Here is a 19,862-nt window from a genome sequence, read left to right on the forward strand (position 1 = left end):
GCAGCACTGCAAATACTTTACAGATGCACTTCATTTTATGTCCTGACCCCAACTGGGAAATACAAGACAGCACAAGGTGGAAATACTAACTACAGTACATGTACATACTTGCATTCCTCCACTGAAGGACACTCATACACAGTAACATCAATGGGTGTAAATATTATTTATTAGAGTTATTTAAAACAATATTTTCTTTGTTGCTATTAAATAGCCATCACCTGACCCAATAACACACATGTGGCTGTGCCAGATCATACAATTCTTTATTGAAAATGTTGGAAAAAAGAATGAGAAGAAACAGTACTGACAGTTTTAAGGTGGGAGAGGTGCACGGAGTTGCTGCTGTTAATTGCGTAATCTCTTGCTCTATAGTGGCTCTAATGTCATAAAAATATAGAATAAGGGACAAAGCTCTATCGAAAAATCAGAAAAATAAAAACCAAAGCGGACAGTCGTCATAGACCATGAACACAGCTTTGATACTAAATACAAAAATACATGAAAATGTAAATCCCTCTGTCTGTTTCACATGGTGCAGCGATCACTGCTTAAAACAGACAAGAAAACAAACAAAACGGTTAATAAATTAACACACGAAATAAACAAGTTCTTGACATCCATGACCTTTCTAGTGTTAGATGTAGCATTGTTTTCCCTTCCACCTGCTGTGGGTGAGGTGTGAAGAGCTATACAGGGAGCTCTCCTTCCAGCTCATGGTGCTGCCCAGTCCTAAAATCATTGAGGAATACATAGTAATATACTGCATATACACATCTATTAACACACAGCAGTCCCTTTGTGGTGTTTCTGTGTATGGCTGCTTGTCTCTGCTCTCCAACCATTAACTAATAATACTGACCTGAGGGGAAAAAAAGGAGAAAAATGACAGGAATACAACCATCAGCTGAAAACATCCAGTGTCTAGCGGTGTGTGATCTGAGCTACACTACACCAATAGACCACAGAATGTCAGCATTTACAAACTGACTGATGGGCTAGTGAATTATCAAAAGTAATTGACCTTTTTCCCTCAACATAAACTACAAAAGGAATACACTCCAGTTTAAATGCATATAAAATGTATCTATAACTTGGCTTATTTGTTTCTTGTTCATAATGCGTCGGGAAGGAGGATGAGGTGCAGTTTGGGCTGAGTTTGGTTCATTGTTCGATTGGTCAGCCAGTCTTTTTTTTTTTTTTTTTTTTTTTGAGTCTTTCAGGTAGGAGGCAAGGGGCAGAGTCAACAGAGGGATGGGGTGGAGGAGGCGTCTCGTGCTGTCTGATCACCGCTGTTTAAGAAGTGCTCTGTACATGGCGAAGCCCAGCACGGCGAACACTGTGGCGCCGACGCTAGCCCTCAGCCAGAAGGTGGAGTTCTTAAGGTCCGCCTGAGCCATGTGCCTGCAAGACAAGTTAGAGGAAGAAAGACACATAGGTTGGATGAGGGGATTAATGTAGGGAGCTGCACTTCACAGGATAAGCACAGGGGATAAGCACAGATGGGCTGGGCAATATCACCAGAAAATGACATCTGTGCAAAGTACAATTTAAGATTTTTTCTGTCTACAAAAACATGATTCAAACTACTTTAAACTTTAATATTGTACAACTAATGATTGGAAAACATATTTATAATGAATATATTCCAACAAACAGGTTCTACAGAGGGAGCAGTAATCCTCATTCCATGATTTAGGCCTTGTACCACATTGTCAGAAACAGAAACTCAATGAGTCAAATGGATTTGCGATATGTTGCCCAGCCCCTAGGGACAGTATTCTCCACTGGTACATCCACAGAAGGGTGAGTGACCAAATGGCAGATGAAGTCATGTGCTCTGTTGAGAGGAGACTTCCTAATCAGGAGCGATAATACAGGTTTTGTGATGCCAGTTTGAAACAGGAACACATGCTTTCTCTTGACATTTGTGTTGGTTTAAGGAACAGGAGTAAAACAGCTGAGCCAGTGGGCGAAAAACTAATAAAGCAGCTGCTAAAATAGCACAGGGAGGTTCAAGATCCAAATACAAAATGGATAATGTCACTAGGGATAAACCACAGGGATAAAGACGAATCCAGTCAATCTGTCAGAAAATAAACACTTGGGAAACTATGAACAGGAGGCAACTTCATGAAAAATACAAAGAAAGCAAAGTAGAGCGAGTGAGAAAGTGTTTGATGTGGATATGAAGCTTCACCAAATCTTCTAAATGAGCGGCTAATACTGATCCAGAATCAGCAGAGAAACCAGCAACTTTCATTCAGCTCATTCAAGCTCCTTCTCCGGTAAAAGAGAGACCCGACTTCAACTTTCAACACTTCAAACACACAAATCCTTGGTGGTTATAATAACCCATACTTGCCCGTCCAGCCACTCGTATAAATACATACATCCTTCTCGTGGATGTGGCTTCGGCCTTTACCTTTGCTGAGGGATAAGCTGCTCGGCAGAGGCCTCCATATAGATGGACCCCTCCACGTTGGGGACTGCTGAAACCTGCTGCCTCAGGCTGACATCCTCCTCTGACAGCAGGCAGCCTCCCACAGCCTCCACCCAGCCCAGCACCCTTCCACACACACACATACACACACCCCGTCACAGTGGCCCGGGAAGTCATCACACATAGTCAATACTCAACAGGTAGAGCTGGATTTAATGGGTAAATTACAAACAGCCACGTGCCATGTAGGAAGTCAACAGCCCTTAATTGTTTTTATATAGTGAAATGATTTAGCTGTTGAAATGACCTATGGAAGTCTGATTACATTTGAACTACACAAAAAAATAAATAAATCAGCTAAACTCAAGTAAGAATATTGTCCATTTGGTTTTGAGTTGGAGTTTTTGATAAAGCAGTGTCTTATAAAAAATATGTGATGTAATGTAAAATTAAACCATTTGACATTCAAATGTTAAAGGCAGAGCTACTTTTTGAAAGTGTGATAATAATGATATTAATAATAATAATTATAACAGATGATGATTATGACCCAGCTCTACCTTGCATTAAGTTCTACTTTCACCCAAACCTAAATAAAGTTCCAACCACTGACCACAACCACACCTGATCAAATACCACATCAGACTTCTAAGAAACAATACATTAAGGACAGACACTACACACATACAGCCAATACACACCAATACACACCACATGGCAGCCAGATGTGAATACTACGAATTTTGGGTAATTTCTGTCAGGTAAAATTAGTATCAACAGTTGTTTTCTTGAAAATCTCTTTGAAAATGTTGCGCAATTGGTTTGTATCCTTTCACTTTAATTTTAACCACTTTGTTTCAGATAAATTACACAAGAATATGTTTATGACACAATCATAGTCTGCATTGTTGATACATAATGTGTCACTTGTCAAATCTCTAATTAAAGGTTCACTATAGTGGACTTGTGCATGCTTGTGTTTATGTAAAGTTTATGTTGGTCTGTTTTGTGCTGGGAGCTGCAAATGTCACATCCCCACCAAGCATCTACAAGTCTCATTTAAAGACATTAAATGGTCAGTGTGTAATATTTAGTAACATGAAGTAGTGACGCTGCCTCACTCTCCCTTATAAGGTGAGGCGCCTTCACTGCTCTAAAATATGAAAACAAAACTCTCTCCTGATATCTCTGGTCATTTCAGTTAAGGAGAAGTTAACTCTAGTCCATTGTAATGTAAATGCTTCATTGTAAGTTAACTAAAATGGGATTCTTATTTACAGGTGACTATACACTAATAAAAACCTAAATAATGTCTGTAATTCGATCCTCTGAAATCTTACACATCAAAACATTATCTAATTACTGGTCTTTGTTTTGGTGACTCTAGACTGGCTTTACATTTGAAATTAGATCCTCAGTTGTCTTGACATGAAAAAAGAAAAAAAAACAACAAACAGCGCCTGCTTAATTATTTTCATCAAACCCTAAACCTTTAACAGCTGGCTTTTTACTACTGACCTATTGTTGCTTCTAAATCTGTGTCTTTAGTCATTTCAGTATTTCATGTAATGGAGGATAACTGCTAAACATAATATACTACAGTGATAATGGCTTCCAGTGTGGTGTGTTGGCTAGTGCCATGCTATTATTAGTAATGACAACTCTTAGAGATTAAAAGGCATCAATGTGAAATGTTAGTACCGAGTACAACACTATACGACACTGTATAGCTCAGCTGAGTCTGCATCTGTCCACCCACAGGTCCTGCAGTCCAGCCACTAATCTAAACCATAAACATAACGCTGCCAAATCCATCACCATAAAAGCCCTTTAATTCCCAAACTGAGCTGAGTAAATCTCAACACACCAAGCTCTCTTTACAGTTTCTAACTGAGATAAAAAGCACATTCCCCACTGTCAGTAGATGGAGATATGCTCCTGAGGACCAAGACATGGCTCTGGTCTGTAAAGAGCGATGAAGAGGAGGTGAGGCATGCGACATAGCAGCAGGCACATTAGCATAGGGTGAACACATGCAAGAGGAAGAGGAAGAGAGGCAGCCAAAAACGTGGGTATGAACACCTATAGATCGGAACGAAAAAAACACAAAGACAGGAAATACAAGATAGGAAAAAACAGAATGAAATAACAATGATTGGTACAATGAACAGAACAATCAAAATTAATCATCAAAAGAAAAACATGTTTAATTTATTATTAGTCTGATTAAAAGTGTAAGTTTAGACCCCAGGAGAACTAAAGAGGTTTTCAAAGAGGGATAGGCACTTGGACGCTAAAGTGTCTCCTGTAGGTGTGGACGACAGAGCAAACATAGAAATGAAGACAATACTGAAAACATCACACATAATCAATCAAGCATTGTTTGATAATTGATTAAGTTTGCTATAAACAAACTGAGAGGAAATCCCATGCCAAACATGCAGATTCAATGAGGTTTTCAGTTTGACTCAAGCACAAACCTAAGGAATGGCAGTGTCTCATTTCTTTTGCACATAGAAGCTAGTTAGTCAGATTTACAGTATGCAAATCCACTGCAGGACACAAGGGGGGAGTCATAGGTCGATATGAAAGAATCAGCAATTCATTCATAGAACGAAATGTGTCAGAACAGGAAAACATGCTTTAGTTTTGCACACTTGAATTATTTTGTAAGTCCTCAAATTGATGCACGGTTTGAATAAATCACAGCAGTATTAGGCCTTTGTGAGAACCTTCTGAGCGAATGCAGTCATTCCTTTTTCCACACAAATCCTGACACACTGTTACCTCCCTGGCAAACAGTCTGGGTGTTAGCTGGCACAGCACGGTCACACTTCGCTGTGTCAGAGTGTACAGAGAGCTGGCAGGGCGGCTGGAGCTGGAGCAGAGACCAAGACACCTAACATGACTGATGGAATATGACAATATATCTACAGAGAAAACTCTGTTCACTTCTAATTCCAGTGTGGAGTGTCACAACCCACTAAAGGCCTTGACAAAAGCGGCAAAGAAACACACCACATGAATGCCACCGAAATTTGCATTTATTAACTAGACTGAAATAACATACAAATACTTAAAGGAGTGGTGTGAGTTAGTCAGTAGCATCAGTAGTGTAAGTGTGGATGTGTGAATTTACGGTGTAGTGCAGTGTTGTTACATGTAGAACAAAATAAAAACATGTTTTCTCTGCCCTTACTGAACTTACTAAGACTATATATTGCTATACATGATGGACAGGGGCTGTCACAGAAGAAACATGTGCTGCATCTGTAACAAAAAAAACTGTTTTTCCTGACTAGTATCCATGTTGCTGAAAGGCTGAGTGAGTGCTGCACATAAATATGTTCTGTTCTTCTTTACCAACAGGACAGAACATCCTAAAGCAGATGACCTAGCTGTATTTCGAACAGGAGAAGGCAAACACATCATTTCCAAAAGAAAATTATGAAAGGATACAAATGATTTCATATAATAAGAACAAGTTGATTTGAGCATAATTTAGTTTTGGAGCCAAGCCTCACTTTTATTAGTTAATATTCCCTTTTTCCTGCAGTGGAGGTGCACTGTAACCCTGACCACCAGTGAGCACTAAAGGGAGGAAGAGGAGCCATCATCATCACCAGTGTTAGAGAGCTTGGGTGAAACAGAGTCCCTCTGTGACCACCCGGAAGTCCAAACAAAGGGAAGGAGGCAAAGAAGGAGGACTGAATCTATGTTAAACACTAGAACTTATTCTATGTATGAACCTGTTGAAAACGACCCTGCGGAGCTGGGCCTTAATGCTGCGCAGCAGCTCCAACTTGAGGAGGTTCTGACACAGGCAATAGGTGCACCTGTTGCAGGCACACATGCAGCGGAGACGGGTATGACTGCGAAAAGACACACAAAAATGTGTGTATTCACCACATTACAAAGACAACACACTCACCAAACAGAGACATAAAAAGGTCAATTAACACGTCAGCGTTGTTTAACTCTTTAAGTGCCAGACAGTTAAGGGGATAATAAGCCTTAAAAGTGCCACAGAATTTGGCCGTTTTTCAGTATTTCGCGTCGTTTTTATAATATTTGAAGAATCCTGCAGGAAACCGCTCGGTAACATCCGACCGATTGCTGATTAGATCCAAAACGCACCGGACGCAGCCGATTCATTATTGATCGTAATTTGCATAATTTATAATAATAATAATAATAATAATCTTTATTTATATAGCACTTTTCATACATTAAAAACTGTAGCACAAAGTGCTTTACATATCAGTTTAAAAATCAGTACCGCCCCCCACCCACACCCACCACTCACCCGCACACACACATATACATTGCAAACCCACAAGCTCACACATACTTAAGAAGACTGACTGAGCACGGGTAGACCAGAACAAAAATGTCAAGTAAAAGTAAAACATCAGTTTAGGAGGCGCTGTCTCAGGGAGCCATCCGCACCAGGATGCAGCCGCGACCCCGGCGACCAGGCACCAGCAACACAGCCCCGCATCCCAACTAGTGGGAGAGGGCCAACTGGGACCCCCACCCACCAGAAAGGAGCGGACCCAATGAGAGAAGGCGCCACAGCCCTGGAGTCCACAGCCGCCCCCCGGCATGGAGGGCTCCCCTCTGATGAAACACCGGAGAATAAGAAACATTAACAAGATATAAAAATATTATTCGGTCGCGTGACCTCAAATTCCGTCTGCTTGGTCTCAAAAGGGGGACACAGAAAGAACGTCATCGAAATGTGAGAAAGAAATGGGGGTGGATGGTTTGTTTGTACACAAATATGGCGTGTCTCCCAAAGCTGATCTGATCGGCCGTGGCACTTTACAGGTGTTTTCGTAAAGCCGATTTAATCGGCCCATGGCACTGAAAGTGTTAACCAATTGACTCCATCAAAGATTATGTGAGACAAAAAGACATTAAGTGGAAAAAAATATGTGCAGTGTTTGCCAATAACCACCAAATCCCAGACTCATACTTCAATAAAAGTTATAAATTATAGACAAGCAAACATTTAAAATTAACTTGTGACGCTTAAAATAAATTTAGTACAACAAACTACAGAGGTGGAAAAAAATTAAAAGAATAGAAACAGCAAAAAAAAAGGTGGCCAAAACAACCATAATTACAGTCATTACAAAAACCAAAATGTAATATTTAAAAAGCACCCAAACAACAGACACAGAAGCGTATTTCAGAGACAATCATTTATCTCACTGAGCATCATATTTAAAATAGTACGTTGTTACGTAAGACTCTTGTGCTAAAGTGCAGCTTTGAATGTACACAATTGGATTTCAGTCCTGTTAAAATGGGATTTAGCTGGTGATCCACATGGATTAATCTACATGGATCAAAGATCTTGAGGACTTTAAACACCCCAAACAAGTCAATTGACCTCAAGGCATTAAAGACGTGCATAACTACACAGCCAACTTGCAAATCAACTGACTAAGGTTTATTATATATATATATATATATACATGCAAAACAAATAGGAACGGACAAGAATAACAGTCGATCTAGGCTGTTAAGGTTAAACTTGATGACAACACAAAATGTTTAATACTCACGGATACATGGCCATGGTGGTGAGTCTAGTGTAGATGTCTTTGCTGGGTGCTTCGGTTGTGTTGCATGTGAACGGCTGAGGTGGGTGGAGCTTGTGTTTACGGCAGAACTCATGTGGCGAGAGGCTGTAGTGCTGCCGTACTTCGTGCAGGTCTGACTTGGCGGCAATAACCACACATGGCGTCTTGCTGTCTATGAAGTATTGCTGCAATGAACACATCCAGTTAGAGTAAAGAGTCATTAAACTGTACAAAGCACTGAAAGCATTGGTTTCTTCCTGGAAAAAAACAAGAGGAACACACTGAGGTGTACACACCTTGTACACTTTGGCGGCGTATTCAAAGGAACGTGGATTGTTGACATCATACACAAGGCAAACAACATCCACAGGCGAGGTCCGCCTCCGAGAGGAAGTCGAAATCCTGGCATCACCTCGTGGAGCTTATAGTGAGTTGACAAGACAGAGAACAAAGATAGAAATAGATAAAAGAGCAGATAAAGATGTGTGCAGATAAAAGATTTAACATTGTGACATGTACCCACACTGATATTCACTCAGATTAGGAACAGTAATCCAACGCCAAAGATAAAATGATTGAAATAATCAATCCTTACCAGCAGGTACTTCTCCTGACCATAAACGTAGGTCGTGCTAATGGCATAGAAGGACTTGTGGTCTTCCCTAATCCGCCTCTGTTGCTGTGTTAAAGGAACAAATAAACATCAGGAACAAACAACCTATGGGACAGCTCACATGTTAGCATTGCACCTTGAATATAACAGAGTTTAAGAAACCTGCAGATTAGTTTGTCATCTCTGGTCAAAGCCAGGTCAAATGAACCTCAAGATGTAGACTCTGATTTGACCTTCACAGATAAGTTAAAAAAAAAAAAAAAAGTTTATTTTTAGGCATCTCTGCGCTTCCCCCAAATTCCTAATTCAGATTTCTTATGATACCAGTTAACATGATGTTTTGCTACTTCCACTTGTAGATGTTCTCATCACCTACAAAGCACTCAATAACTAATGAAAAAACCATATGCTTCTTATTATTATTCTTACTATTTAACTGTAAATCTATAATATCTGTACTGTCACATCTGTCTAAGTAGTTTACTGGGAAAATTGGGGGGGAAATGGTACACTGACAAACTGAATGATGGATAACATGGACAGATGACAGACACAAACACATAACAAAAAAAAGGTATCATGTTTGGTTAAAGTCATGTTCCCTAAACAAAATGAAGATCAGCAGATATGCTAGTTGCATATCTACCCAAGATTAAAAATTAATGAAGCTAAAAACACAAAATTAAGTTGACAAACAATCTTTCCACTTTCCACTGACCTGAAGGTTCCTGCCCAGGAAGGCCTGGAGGAACCCACTCTTCCCCACTGCCTCGAGCCCCCAAGACATTACAGCGGAAGACACTGCGCTGGGTTTGTTTCTTCTGCAGGTCAATGCGCTTGTTACGTGTTACTAAAAAGAGGAGAAAGTGCATGTTTTTTCCATGGAAAAAAATATATATGATTAATAGTAACATGCAGTAATATTCACTTCTTTGTCATTTTCATTAAAACCAAACCTAAAAGCCTTTTAAAGAATATAAATATAAAAATATACAATGAAGTGCAAATAATAAAACAGAATAACACAAGTACAGCTTTAGATTTAGTTAATTAACCATCATCAGGGTTGGTGAGACCAAAACACCAAAACAACAGCTGAAGGCAGAAATGAATTCCTCTACCTGTAATGGCAGCTGCTTGGGACTCTTGTTCGCAGATGATCGAGTAGCCGAGGTAACCTAAATACTCCAGACTACGCTGTACATCTAGATATGTTGTTAACCTGCCACAGGACACAAGACAGCATGATTACAGAGGTTCTATGAAAGTACACACGTAGTCTAAACCTAAAATAAATGACTGTGCTTGTAGCAGACGTGTCACACTCACGTCCACTGGGAGAGGTACCCCTGATACGTTGATCCATCCCTGATCGTTAGTGCAGACTGTGTTGTTGACGTCCGGACCCCAGGGCATGTAGGGAAAGACTTTGAACAAGTCCTTGACCTCTTCTGGTGACAGTGCACAATCTCTGTCCTGCATCAGGTCGAGTCCACATTTAGACACACAGTTCATTATTTATATTCCTGCATCACATACCTTAATGTGATGCTTAAATTATATCACCGACTAACTCACAATTTTTGATTAAAGGGGTCATATTTTGCTAAACCCACTTTATTAGTCTTTGGTATATTTATTAGTGTATTTGGACCCTAATAGTTCAAAAAGTTTGAATTTGAACCCTCCAGGTGTGGTAAAGCTATCTTTATATTCATTTCAGCAAAAATCGAGTGGATTTCAACAACCGTTTTAATTCCTTCTTAATTTGTTACGTCTATAGCTACTTAAGTCACGACATTTGCACATATAAGGTCAAGACTTCCGATGAACATTTCTCTGATTATGCCATAATTGTTATCAGCAGCAGTGGTTGTAGTCCAGACTGAAAATATGTCCAAACTTCGAGCCGATTACCTAAAATGTTCGACTGTTCATTGAACGGGACAGAGCTGCACAGCCAACAACCTGGAGGGGGTGAGGCATGAAGTGGCTCATGTGCATTTAAAGGGCCGGTGCTCAAAACGACCTTTCCGGTATCAGTACTCAAAAATAAGGTTGACGATGGGCCTGTGGAGTTTAATTAATGAAGAATTCAGACCCAAGCATAGCATTTACAGTTTATGTAGACCACAGAGAAATGTTTTAAAATGCATAATTTCATTTTTACAAAAGCAAAATATCACTCCTTTAAGCAAAAATATGACAATAAAAACATAATAATAATAATAATAATATGCTCAACAGAATCACTGAACATCTGACCACTCACTTTGTCATGTTTGTCAAAGACACTCTGAAGGAAGAGGTAAGCGTTGTGGTTAAGCTCTGTGGTGCAGTCTGGAGGGATCTTCAGCCTGGATTAGGATGGACACAAACATTACTTTAAAACTTTGAACCATAGTCTCAAAACATGCTCTTATGTTGTTTAATTCGACTCACAGAGGAAACAGGTATTCCTGTGTGAGCTCCAGGTCATCATCATAGCCAAACCTCCTCAGGACAGTCCAGGTGGTCTCATGCCGACCCCGCTGTATGAACAGGGTGTGGAGGAACAGGAAGCCTGCGATGAAGAGACAGGTGAGGTCAACAGCCAGTGACACTAAACTCAAATATAACACCAAGAATAAAAGAAGAAAGGGGTTGCTAAATACATAAAGAACCAGGGTGTTAAAAGTATCATGTGTCTGACCTTTAAGTGTGAGTCCATTGTCCTTGACGCCATCTGACATGTTCCTCTTGACAACATTCTTTACATCCTCTAAGGCCTGTGGCGCCAGTGGAGTATTGAAACATGTTCTCTGTAATTTGTTTGGAGGAAAGATGTTTAATAAATAATTGGCAAAGAAAAAGGTCTTAATTTTCATGTTTGCTTCACATCTAATCTGCCCTCAATAACCAGTATTCAACACTTTTAATAAGAAAAATGCTGAAGAAACCTTAAAATAATAAAAAAAAACGTTTAAACTGGTTCATCACCTGGAAGAAGTTGAGTTCATTGTCGTTTAAGACGCCATCATTGTCCAGATCAGACACTTTAAAGATTCTGGTTAAAGACTTAATGCAGGAAGGCTTCAGCTGTAAAACAGAATAAATGGTCGTTAAAACACAGAGAGGTTGAGATCACTCTTCATCATGGTTGCCTGCGTTAGGATAAGACCTTTTAAAGTGGCCTCACCTCCTTTTCCTCTGGGCAGTACAGGGGCCCTGTCGGGTGAAGCACGGCCTTCTGGGCATAATAAAACAGCTCAGAGATGTTCTTCAGGTTTTTGGCAGAGCACTGAGAAAACAGGGGACACGTGGATGAGACTGAGAGCAACTTTATATCAAAATATCATATATAATGAACACGGCTATCGCATTACATTATTGTGACACTTACATCATTTTGCATAACCGTGAACATTGTCTCCTTTCAACTCTGATGAAAACAATGTGATGAAACTAAGAGAAATCTTTTCATTTCATGACTACATCCATATTTTTCTCATCATGTTGCATTCTCTTTCTTTAATCTCGAGGTAGTTAACTTCTATTGATATCTGTCATCAAATCACAAACAGGCTTTGGACTTTTACTTTAAATCAAATCTTCATTATATACAATTTCCTTTACGAGCCAAAACACCAGAGAAAATGCAATTTTACGTATTTTGTCCAGGCTCTGTCCACACTGACATGGATTTTTATCTGTACGAATATTTCATTTTTCATGTAATTCTTTCCACGCCACTAAAGCAAAAACAACTTCAAACTGGTGCGAACACTTGGTCAAAGCATTGTTTCTGTGGAACTTAAACCATAAATATCATGGATAATACTGGATGTAGCAGATGCAGAGGCTTTAATCTGTCATAAAGGTGAGAGCAACAACAATATAAGTTATAAACTCAAGTTCCCTTAAGTGTTTATTCAGGTTTCTGAAGTGTATTCTTCATATTATGTGAATTACACCAGCCTGGTCTGTCTCCCATAGGATCTGTGCTGACCTCGATCTGCTGCAGCTCATAAACCGATTTATACACCAGGATCTGATGCTTCAGGTGTGTGTTCATAATAATTACAAGCATAACAGACATGAGCAAAAGGCGACGTGACATCATCATTTTCCCTGTCCACCTAGATACACACAAACCAGATTTTTATTTTAATTCTGCTTTTGCAACCTAAAACACCATTTGTGTTGGAATGAGAGGCCCAAATGTTGAGAAAAATATCCATTTTGCAAAAATATCTGCATTAGTGTGGACTTGGCAACAGTGTTCAGTACCAGTAAATGACACTTCTTTTTTCTAATAAGTGTATGTGTATAATAAACTATTGTAGGGCCTATATTATATTAGGGGAATAAAAGAACAGAGAAGACAATAAAATTGTTAATCCCATAATCATCAACTAAAATTTCAATGACTCGACTAAAATTAAGTTAATATGAACCTGGAAAAGTTCTGTAAAACCTACAGAGACACAGGACATACATCAAACTCTGGGCCTGGTTGAGCACAGCTGGCTCATGAATCTGGTTCACATGTCTTTCATCTACTTTGCCCCCCGGCTGTGCTACTGCCCCCAAAACTGTGCCTACTTTCCCACTGCATGTGCCTTCCCTCACGTCCTCCACATCCCCCTCTTTTAGCCCTGTAATTAATCCAGCTACGGAGGGCATGTGAGGCGTCTCATGCGACAGAGGCATATTCAAATTAAGCAGTAATGCCCACAGAGGCCAGCTTCCTCCATGACGACTGTGTCTGTCAACACACTCACAGTCTGTCACTGCAGGCTCGGGCCTCAGGGTGCTGGGTTCAGTAACATAACTCTATTAATGACTGTGTAAGTGAAGTCAGGAGTTGGACCGCAGCCTGAGAGAGGCCTGTCTGCCCAGCACAGGTCTGCCTCACTGTGGCAGCCCCTGCTATGAACATTACAGAGGAAATATTTCATCTGTGGTTTCAAAGCTCTGAAGTACATGTCTGGTGATAATGGATTTTGAAAGACTGATTAATAACAATCACAAAACATTAAACTGAGGCCATGTCCACAATAAAGAAGTTCCAAAAATGCTAATATCTCCAAAAATATTGTCCTATCAACTTGCCGAGATATTTAATGTGGAGATGGAACTATTCCTCAACTACAGGTAGCATGTTTGGCCAGGTAAAATGTGTCAATTTGTCAGAATCGTGGAGATACACACATACACACACACACATTCAGACGTTCCAGTATTATGATATAGATACACAGAAGGCGAGCTGAAAGTCTTGCAATGTGTGTGTTACGTGTCCAGCAATGTTGTAAGCCACCTGGTTAATTGATGTGTTAGATGATTAGAATAGTTGATTATTCAGAACTGACAGCAAATTTTAGCCACTTTCAGAGCCAAATTCTGTGGATGATCGAATTAGATTAATCAAGCAAACCAATTAACAGGTCTCACAGAAGTTTAACAAGTTTACTCTGACATGTGAGAGAGTGTGAAGTCTAAAGGGACCAGTTTATTTCTAGATATGTTTAAACGCAAACTGGAATTGGAAGGTGCTTGTAAAAGTGCACATACCTTTGCATTAATCTCTTACCTCCACACATGTCTCAATATCCTGGTATTGGTTCATGATTGGCAGGATGGTCTCCATACTGCTGTGTTCTACCAAGTCAGACTTGTTCCCTACAAGGATTAATGGTACCCTGCAAGCAGCAATGTCACAATATTACTACATGATGACACTGTAATAACACACAGATGTTGATGAAACTTGCTGTTAGGGAATATGTCAAGTAAAATTAAAGCCTTACTAAATATATCAAGCACTTAAACTTATTCAATACATTGTAGATACATGTAAACTAAAGCACCCCAAGTTTTGGACTGCCTTCAGCTTTGTTAGTTGACCCTTAGACCTGAGCTACAAGGAGCTGGATTGAAAATCTTGTGACGCCACGTGTTGGAAAGTTACAGCATGATCATACTGTAGCACATATATCTTACATCCAAGACTGCTGCTTACTACCATTATATGGTACCAAATCTGACCAACTTTACAAGACATAACAGATTCCTCTATTGACTAAGACTGAGAGCCTGTTTAAACATCAACTATTTCATTGTAGCCCAGTCCTTAGAAAAGACCACACCAACATTTTTTGCTGGACTGTCAGTTTGTACACAGAAAATCTAAATTACTGTACTGCCAACTTGTGTAAAAAAACTTTTTATTTACGTAAAGTTCTGTTAACACTGTAAAGTTTTCTTCAAAAAGCTTGTACTTTTGTATAAAACCTCAAAGTAACATTCCCAGATTTTAACATTAACATGTTTATTAGCAACGGTATAAAACATTTGGGCCTGGCCAAGTGAAAGTGAACATCAGGGTCAATTTCTTTTTTCTGTAAAACAATATTTTGGATTACTCAGCATGAAAGACATATCTCTAGTTTCTAAAACTGTGTTTATTTAATTTGTACCTGAATTACACTGAATATATAAGAAAATATATGAGAATACAGTGTAAATTAAGACGTAAAGATTGTAAATGAATACAACATAAATTCAGATGTAAATAGCAATGTGTATAAATATGTTCAAAATATATGCCTGTGTCTAAACTTATATTGCATAATAATCAATACAATATGATTTTGAATGTAATTTATTCTAAAAAACTGCAGAAAGATGTGTATTAAATATAGTAATGAAACATATGTGGCCCAAGACTGATAATTTTCAGTATCTTAATAAAACCTTTGATTATTATTACGGTGCATCACACTGAACAAACACCTCACTCTGTTACCATGAAGTAATGCCTTCTAAAAGTAAAATAAAAATGACATCAATTTAATTTTTGAATGTAATGTACTCTCAAATATTAAGAAAAGTGTGGTATGCTAAATATTTGCACTTTCCTTGAGGAACAGGACTTTTTGGCATTTTTTTTCCAAACCTTGAATAACTGCTGTATATTTTTCCTCACTCCGTTACTTTGTCAATGATAAATTCAAGTTTTTATTAAATATTTGGTTATTATTCTTTAATGGCATGTTAAAGTACTTGCTTAGACCTACAATTTGAGCTATTATGGTTGCTGCTAAATTTATTTTTAAAAACATACATGGAATGATTAGTAGTGCTACACAACCCTTTCTCACTCCATTACTTGCTTGGCCAGGCCTTTATCAACTTCTCTCCCCACACAAGTTGCCATTGCTCTAAAACGCTCTGGAAACTATTCAACTACACTGTTTAGATTCTGCATCTGAAAATGTTGCATATGGAGGATCATTTCGAAGCTACTCCTCAATCCCTGAAAGCAACAGGACACTGTACAACACTGGACCTGACACAGGAGCATGCAGAACAGAGGAGTGTAGCCAAAAGGGGTGGGACTTTGGATCGGGACCAACACACACATAAACACACCTGCTATCCTTATCCGTTCTGTCATTTATGAGGGGAATCCAGTGGCTTGTCACCTTGGGGGCAAATGCACAACATCAAACACCGGAGCCAGAAAAACAATCACTACAAACTGATACTCATTTTCACTGATTAAGCAGAAAGGGACCAGGCTCACCTTTTCAATTGACTTCTTGTTGTTGACAGAATAAACTATGCATATTACATTTGCCTTTGAAGAGAAAAAATATTAGATTGCTGTGAGTATAAGAAATATAATGGACAGGAATGACCGCATAGACGAAACAAAGAATCAACATGACCTTGGATATCTCTTGATACAGCTGTTCGTCAGACTGTTCTGCTTCTACAGGAGGAAAATAAGATGCATTAGAGCGGTGTTTTAAATCTTAATAAGAACTGTACTAATCGGGTGAAAATAACACTGTGGGGGTTACCCGAGTAGTCCACAATGTGTGTGGGCACCCTCTCTGGAGTGACATCAGCCGGAATGGTGATCTCCTCAGCACGTAGGGGAACCTGAATGATCGCAGATATTAAGAAAAGCAAGCAGTGGGCAAGAGATTAATGCTTAACTGCTGCCTAGTGATAAGAAATATTTAACAAAAGCAAGGAGCTAAATCTACAGTATTCACTCTCCTACCTCAATATGTGAATATGTGAGCGCAAAGTGTGATACAAACCTCATCTGGGAACTCCTCACTGACCAGAGACATAATCAGTGACGTCTTCCCCACCTTGGCTGCATGGGTGCAAGAGAAATATTTGTTATTATTATCTTGAGTAGGGGATGCCTTTCACAGATAATGTGACCTCTGAAATTCACTTTGAGAGGGTGGCGTTATGTGTTGAGCCACAGGACAAAGATAACACACTTGAAGAGGGTGACAAGTTGCAGTTGAGCACTATGGTTCTCAAACGGGCACTAACTAATGATAAAGTTGTCAAAAGTTTTCGCCGTTATTGCAAAATCGTATTTTCACATGACTTATGAGGAAAACAACAGATTTCAGGTGCCTCAGTGGCTCACCTGGTGTAGTGCGTACCAGTAAGAAATTCCAATCGGCATTAGTCATACAAGAAAAACATGAAAAGGCCTGAAACCAATACTAAAACCAGCAACTCCACTCCTCCATCCAGCGCTGCTACTACACTTCCTAAGCACTTCTTGTCTTTCACTGTATCCGTAGGGTTGCAGTGTAACCCTACAAGCTGTACACTAATGAACTCCACAACACTGAAGTAGGCACGTAGCATTTGGCTGCACCTCTCTATAACAGCCAAGACGCCTAATGTGGTAATGTAGGCCACAACTGCAATATAAATAGCCCTCCTTGACAACACATGAGCTTTGAAAAGAACAAACAAACCAGGTGAATACAGTAAAGAAGCAAAGACACTGTGACATTAAGTTCCCCCTTATTCCACAGTCCTGTTTAGTACCTATGATGCATTGTTTGCTTAACACTGGTGTATGCAACCAAATCTAAATAAGTGTCAGGTGTGTGTGAGCAGCCAAATAGTTCTATTTTATAAGGCAACACAAGGTAAAAGTGGTTATCAGTTAGTTTTACATGTCAGTCAATAAAGACAAGTAAAACAGTCTGTTAAACAGTTACAAAATATTAAGTAAGTCTGCAGCTCTGCAACTAAAGGTGTCCTTCAATACTGATGTGTTATACTCATTATATTCATATTTTACATTTATATGCTATATTTACTATATTTATCATAGGAACTGGCAGTTTGGATCTGGGTAAAGACATGATGCATAGCACCAACATCATAGAAATCAAACCTAAAAACATTATTTAAAGCCAAATAAAGAAGAAACCAGTGACAAAGTAAAGAAAACCACCCCCATCAGTGTTTTACTTAACATACGGGCGATCGGTGTGTAGATTTAATAACTTGCAGAATTACCTACGAAACAAACCATCTTCCTCATGGAAACAATAACGCTGGTGTTACATGATTAGATCCACTGCTAGCACTAGCATGCTAGCTGTTAAAGCATTATATCGGACTGGGGTTAAATACAACTGCTACTTACGTTCCCCCACAAGTAGTATCCTCACGTCTTTTCTCATGTTTAAGTGTGCGTGTTTCCACCGGGAGGAGAGCCTTTATTGTTTCATGTAGTCCTCTGAATGCCGTCCTCCTCCAACACTTTACCTAACGTCAGGCCTGCGCACTGGAATCCTGCCGCTGTCAAACTCTGGGCGCCTTTGTAGGACAAAACGGACGGCCAGGTTTCGTTGTCCTTTTTGCTTTTTTACGCCGCTCCTCTGTGCATACGACTTCACAGCTCAGATCTAAAAAGTCATTAGCAGAGCTATTTCTGTATTTCATATTAAATTACAATCTTTTCGGCGTTTGCACAAGATTTCTCAGTGGATGTTCTAGGAGCATGCCTGACCTCAAGTACCCGGCAACTACAGCAAGCCGAAAAAGACAAACTTCATGTGAAATACGAAACGCATTATGCTGCCCTCTGGCGCCAACTCAAAGTACTGCATGTTCATTCTTATAGTACTTACAGAGTCTGACAAAGTTTAAACACACAACTAAATACTCAAGAGTTACATAACTTTCCTTTATACAAAAGTGATAACGTCACTAGAGACCTGTCGATAGACATATTAATTTTGATTATTTATGTTATTGTCAGTTAGTCCTTTCAGCCCTAATTATTTTTCTTGATATACAGAACTTCAAGCCACTCCTTTGAACTCGATCAGACTACACTTGTCAAGATCTGTTTGTTTTTTATTGGCGGTCACAAAGGTTTAGTTGAAAAACCCCTGAGTCTGAAATGCCACCTAATGATTTTCTTTTAACTCTTACAGAATGGACTTTGAACAATAATATATTCATTTTTATGGATAAGGTTTTCAGACAGACAAAAGGATGTGCAATGGGTGCTTGCTATTCCCCATCTTATGCAGGACTCTGCCTAGGTAAATGGGAAGAAGATTTTGTTTAATCAGGAAAAGAACAGCTTTTTAAAGCACATTGTCTGGTGGGGATGTTACATTGATGATGTACGCTTGTTTTGGTCAGGGTCAGAGGCAGAACTTAAAGCTTTCCATGGCTTCCTTAATAACATTAACCCAAACATTTAGTTGTCATTGGACTACAGTAAAGATAGCATTCATTTTCTGGACCTCACTATTTATGAAGACAATTTAGTGATGTTACACACATCCATTTTCAGAAAACCCACTGACAGAAACACTGTTCTACATGCCAATAGCTTTCATCCCAAATGGCTTAAAGAAAACATCCCTTATGGCCAGTTTCAGAGGGTGCGACCAAGATGCAGATTTTGTAAGTAAATCAGGGGAGATGTTTGCACGGTTTCAGGCAAGGGGCTACAAGAATGCCACATTACAAGAAGCTTACACAAGAGCTAAACATCTGGACAGACACACCTTACTGGAAAGGAATCCCCCTAAACAAACACAAAACAGAACAGTATTTGTCACTATGTATAGTACAGAAGTGGACCAAGTCAAAAGAACAATTAATAAAAACTGGGACATCATTCAGAGCGACAAACAACTCAGACGAATTTTTCCACAGCCTCCACTCATCACCTTTAGGAGATGTCCTACACTGCAGGACAAACTGGTCCACAGCCATATCCAACCTAGCACTCCATCATGGCTGGGTCAGAAACCTAAAGGGAGCTACAAATGCGGCCACTGCAATCACTGTACAAATGTCATACAGACCAAAACTTTCACGGACTCTACATCACATAAACAATACACAATCAATCATTTTATTAACTGTAAAA

The 19,862-nt window shown here is 39.4% G+C and overlaps 1 protein-coding gene across 1 annotated transcript; it reads right to left on the reverse strand.

The window, feature by feature from the left end:
- Window positions 1-151: 151 nt before the first annotated feature.
- Window positions 152-18,496, reverse strand: rhot1a (ras homolog family member T1a). Its single transcript, XM_030140989.1, is given in 25 exon segments — window positions 152-1,404; window positions 2,426-2,569; window positions 6,193-6,315; window positions 8,017-8,219; window positions 8,331-8,399; window positions 8,401-8,439; window positions 8,441-8,455; window positions 8,630-8,713; window positions 9,366-9,413; window positions 9,415-9,497; window positions 9,769-9,869; window positions 9,977-10,005; window positions 10,007-10,123; window positions 10,920-11,004; window positions 11,090-11,210; window positions 11,340-11,448; window positions 11,627-11,725; window positions 11,826-11,927; window positions 14,223-14,331; window positions 16,064-16,116; window positions 16,218-16,271; window positions 16,363-16,406; window positions 16,498-16,579; window positions 16,744-16,802; window positions 18,114-18,496. Coding segments are annotated over 25 exon segments (2,127 nt in total). The 5' UTR covers window positions 18,151-18,496; the 3' UTR covers window positions 152-1,286.
- Window positions 18,497-19,862: the final 1,366 nt, after the last annotated feature.

This window comes from Sphaeramia orbicularis, chromosome 8 (genome assembly GCF_902148855.1).
Source record: "Sphaeramia orbicularis chromosome 8, fSphaOr1.1, whole genome shotgun sequence".
NCBI classification, from domain to species: Eukaryota; Metazoa; Chordata; class Actinopteri; order Kurtiformes; family Apogonidae; genus Sphaeramia; species Sphaeramia orbicularis.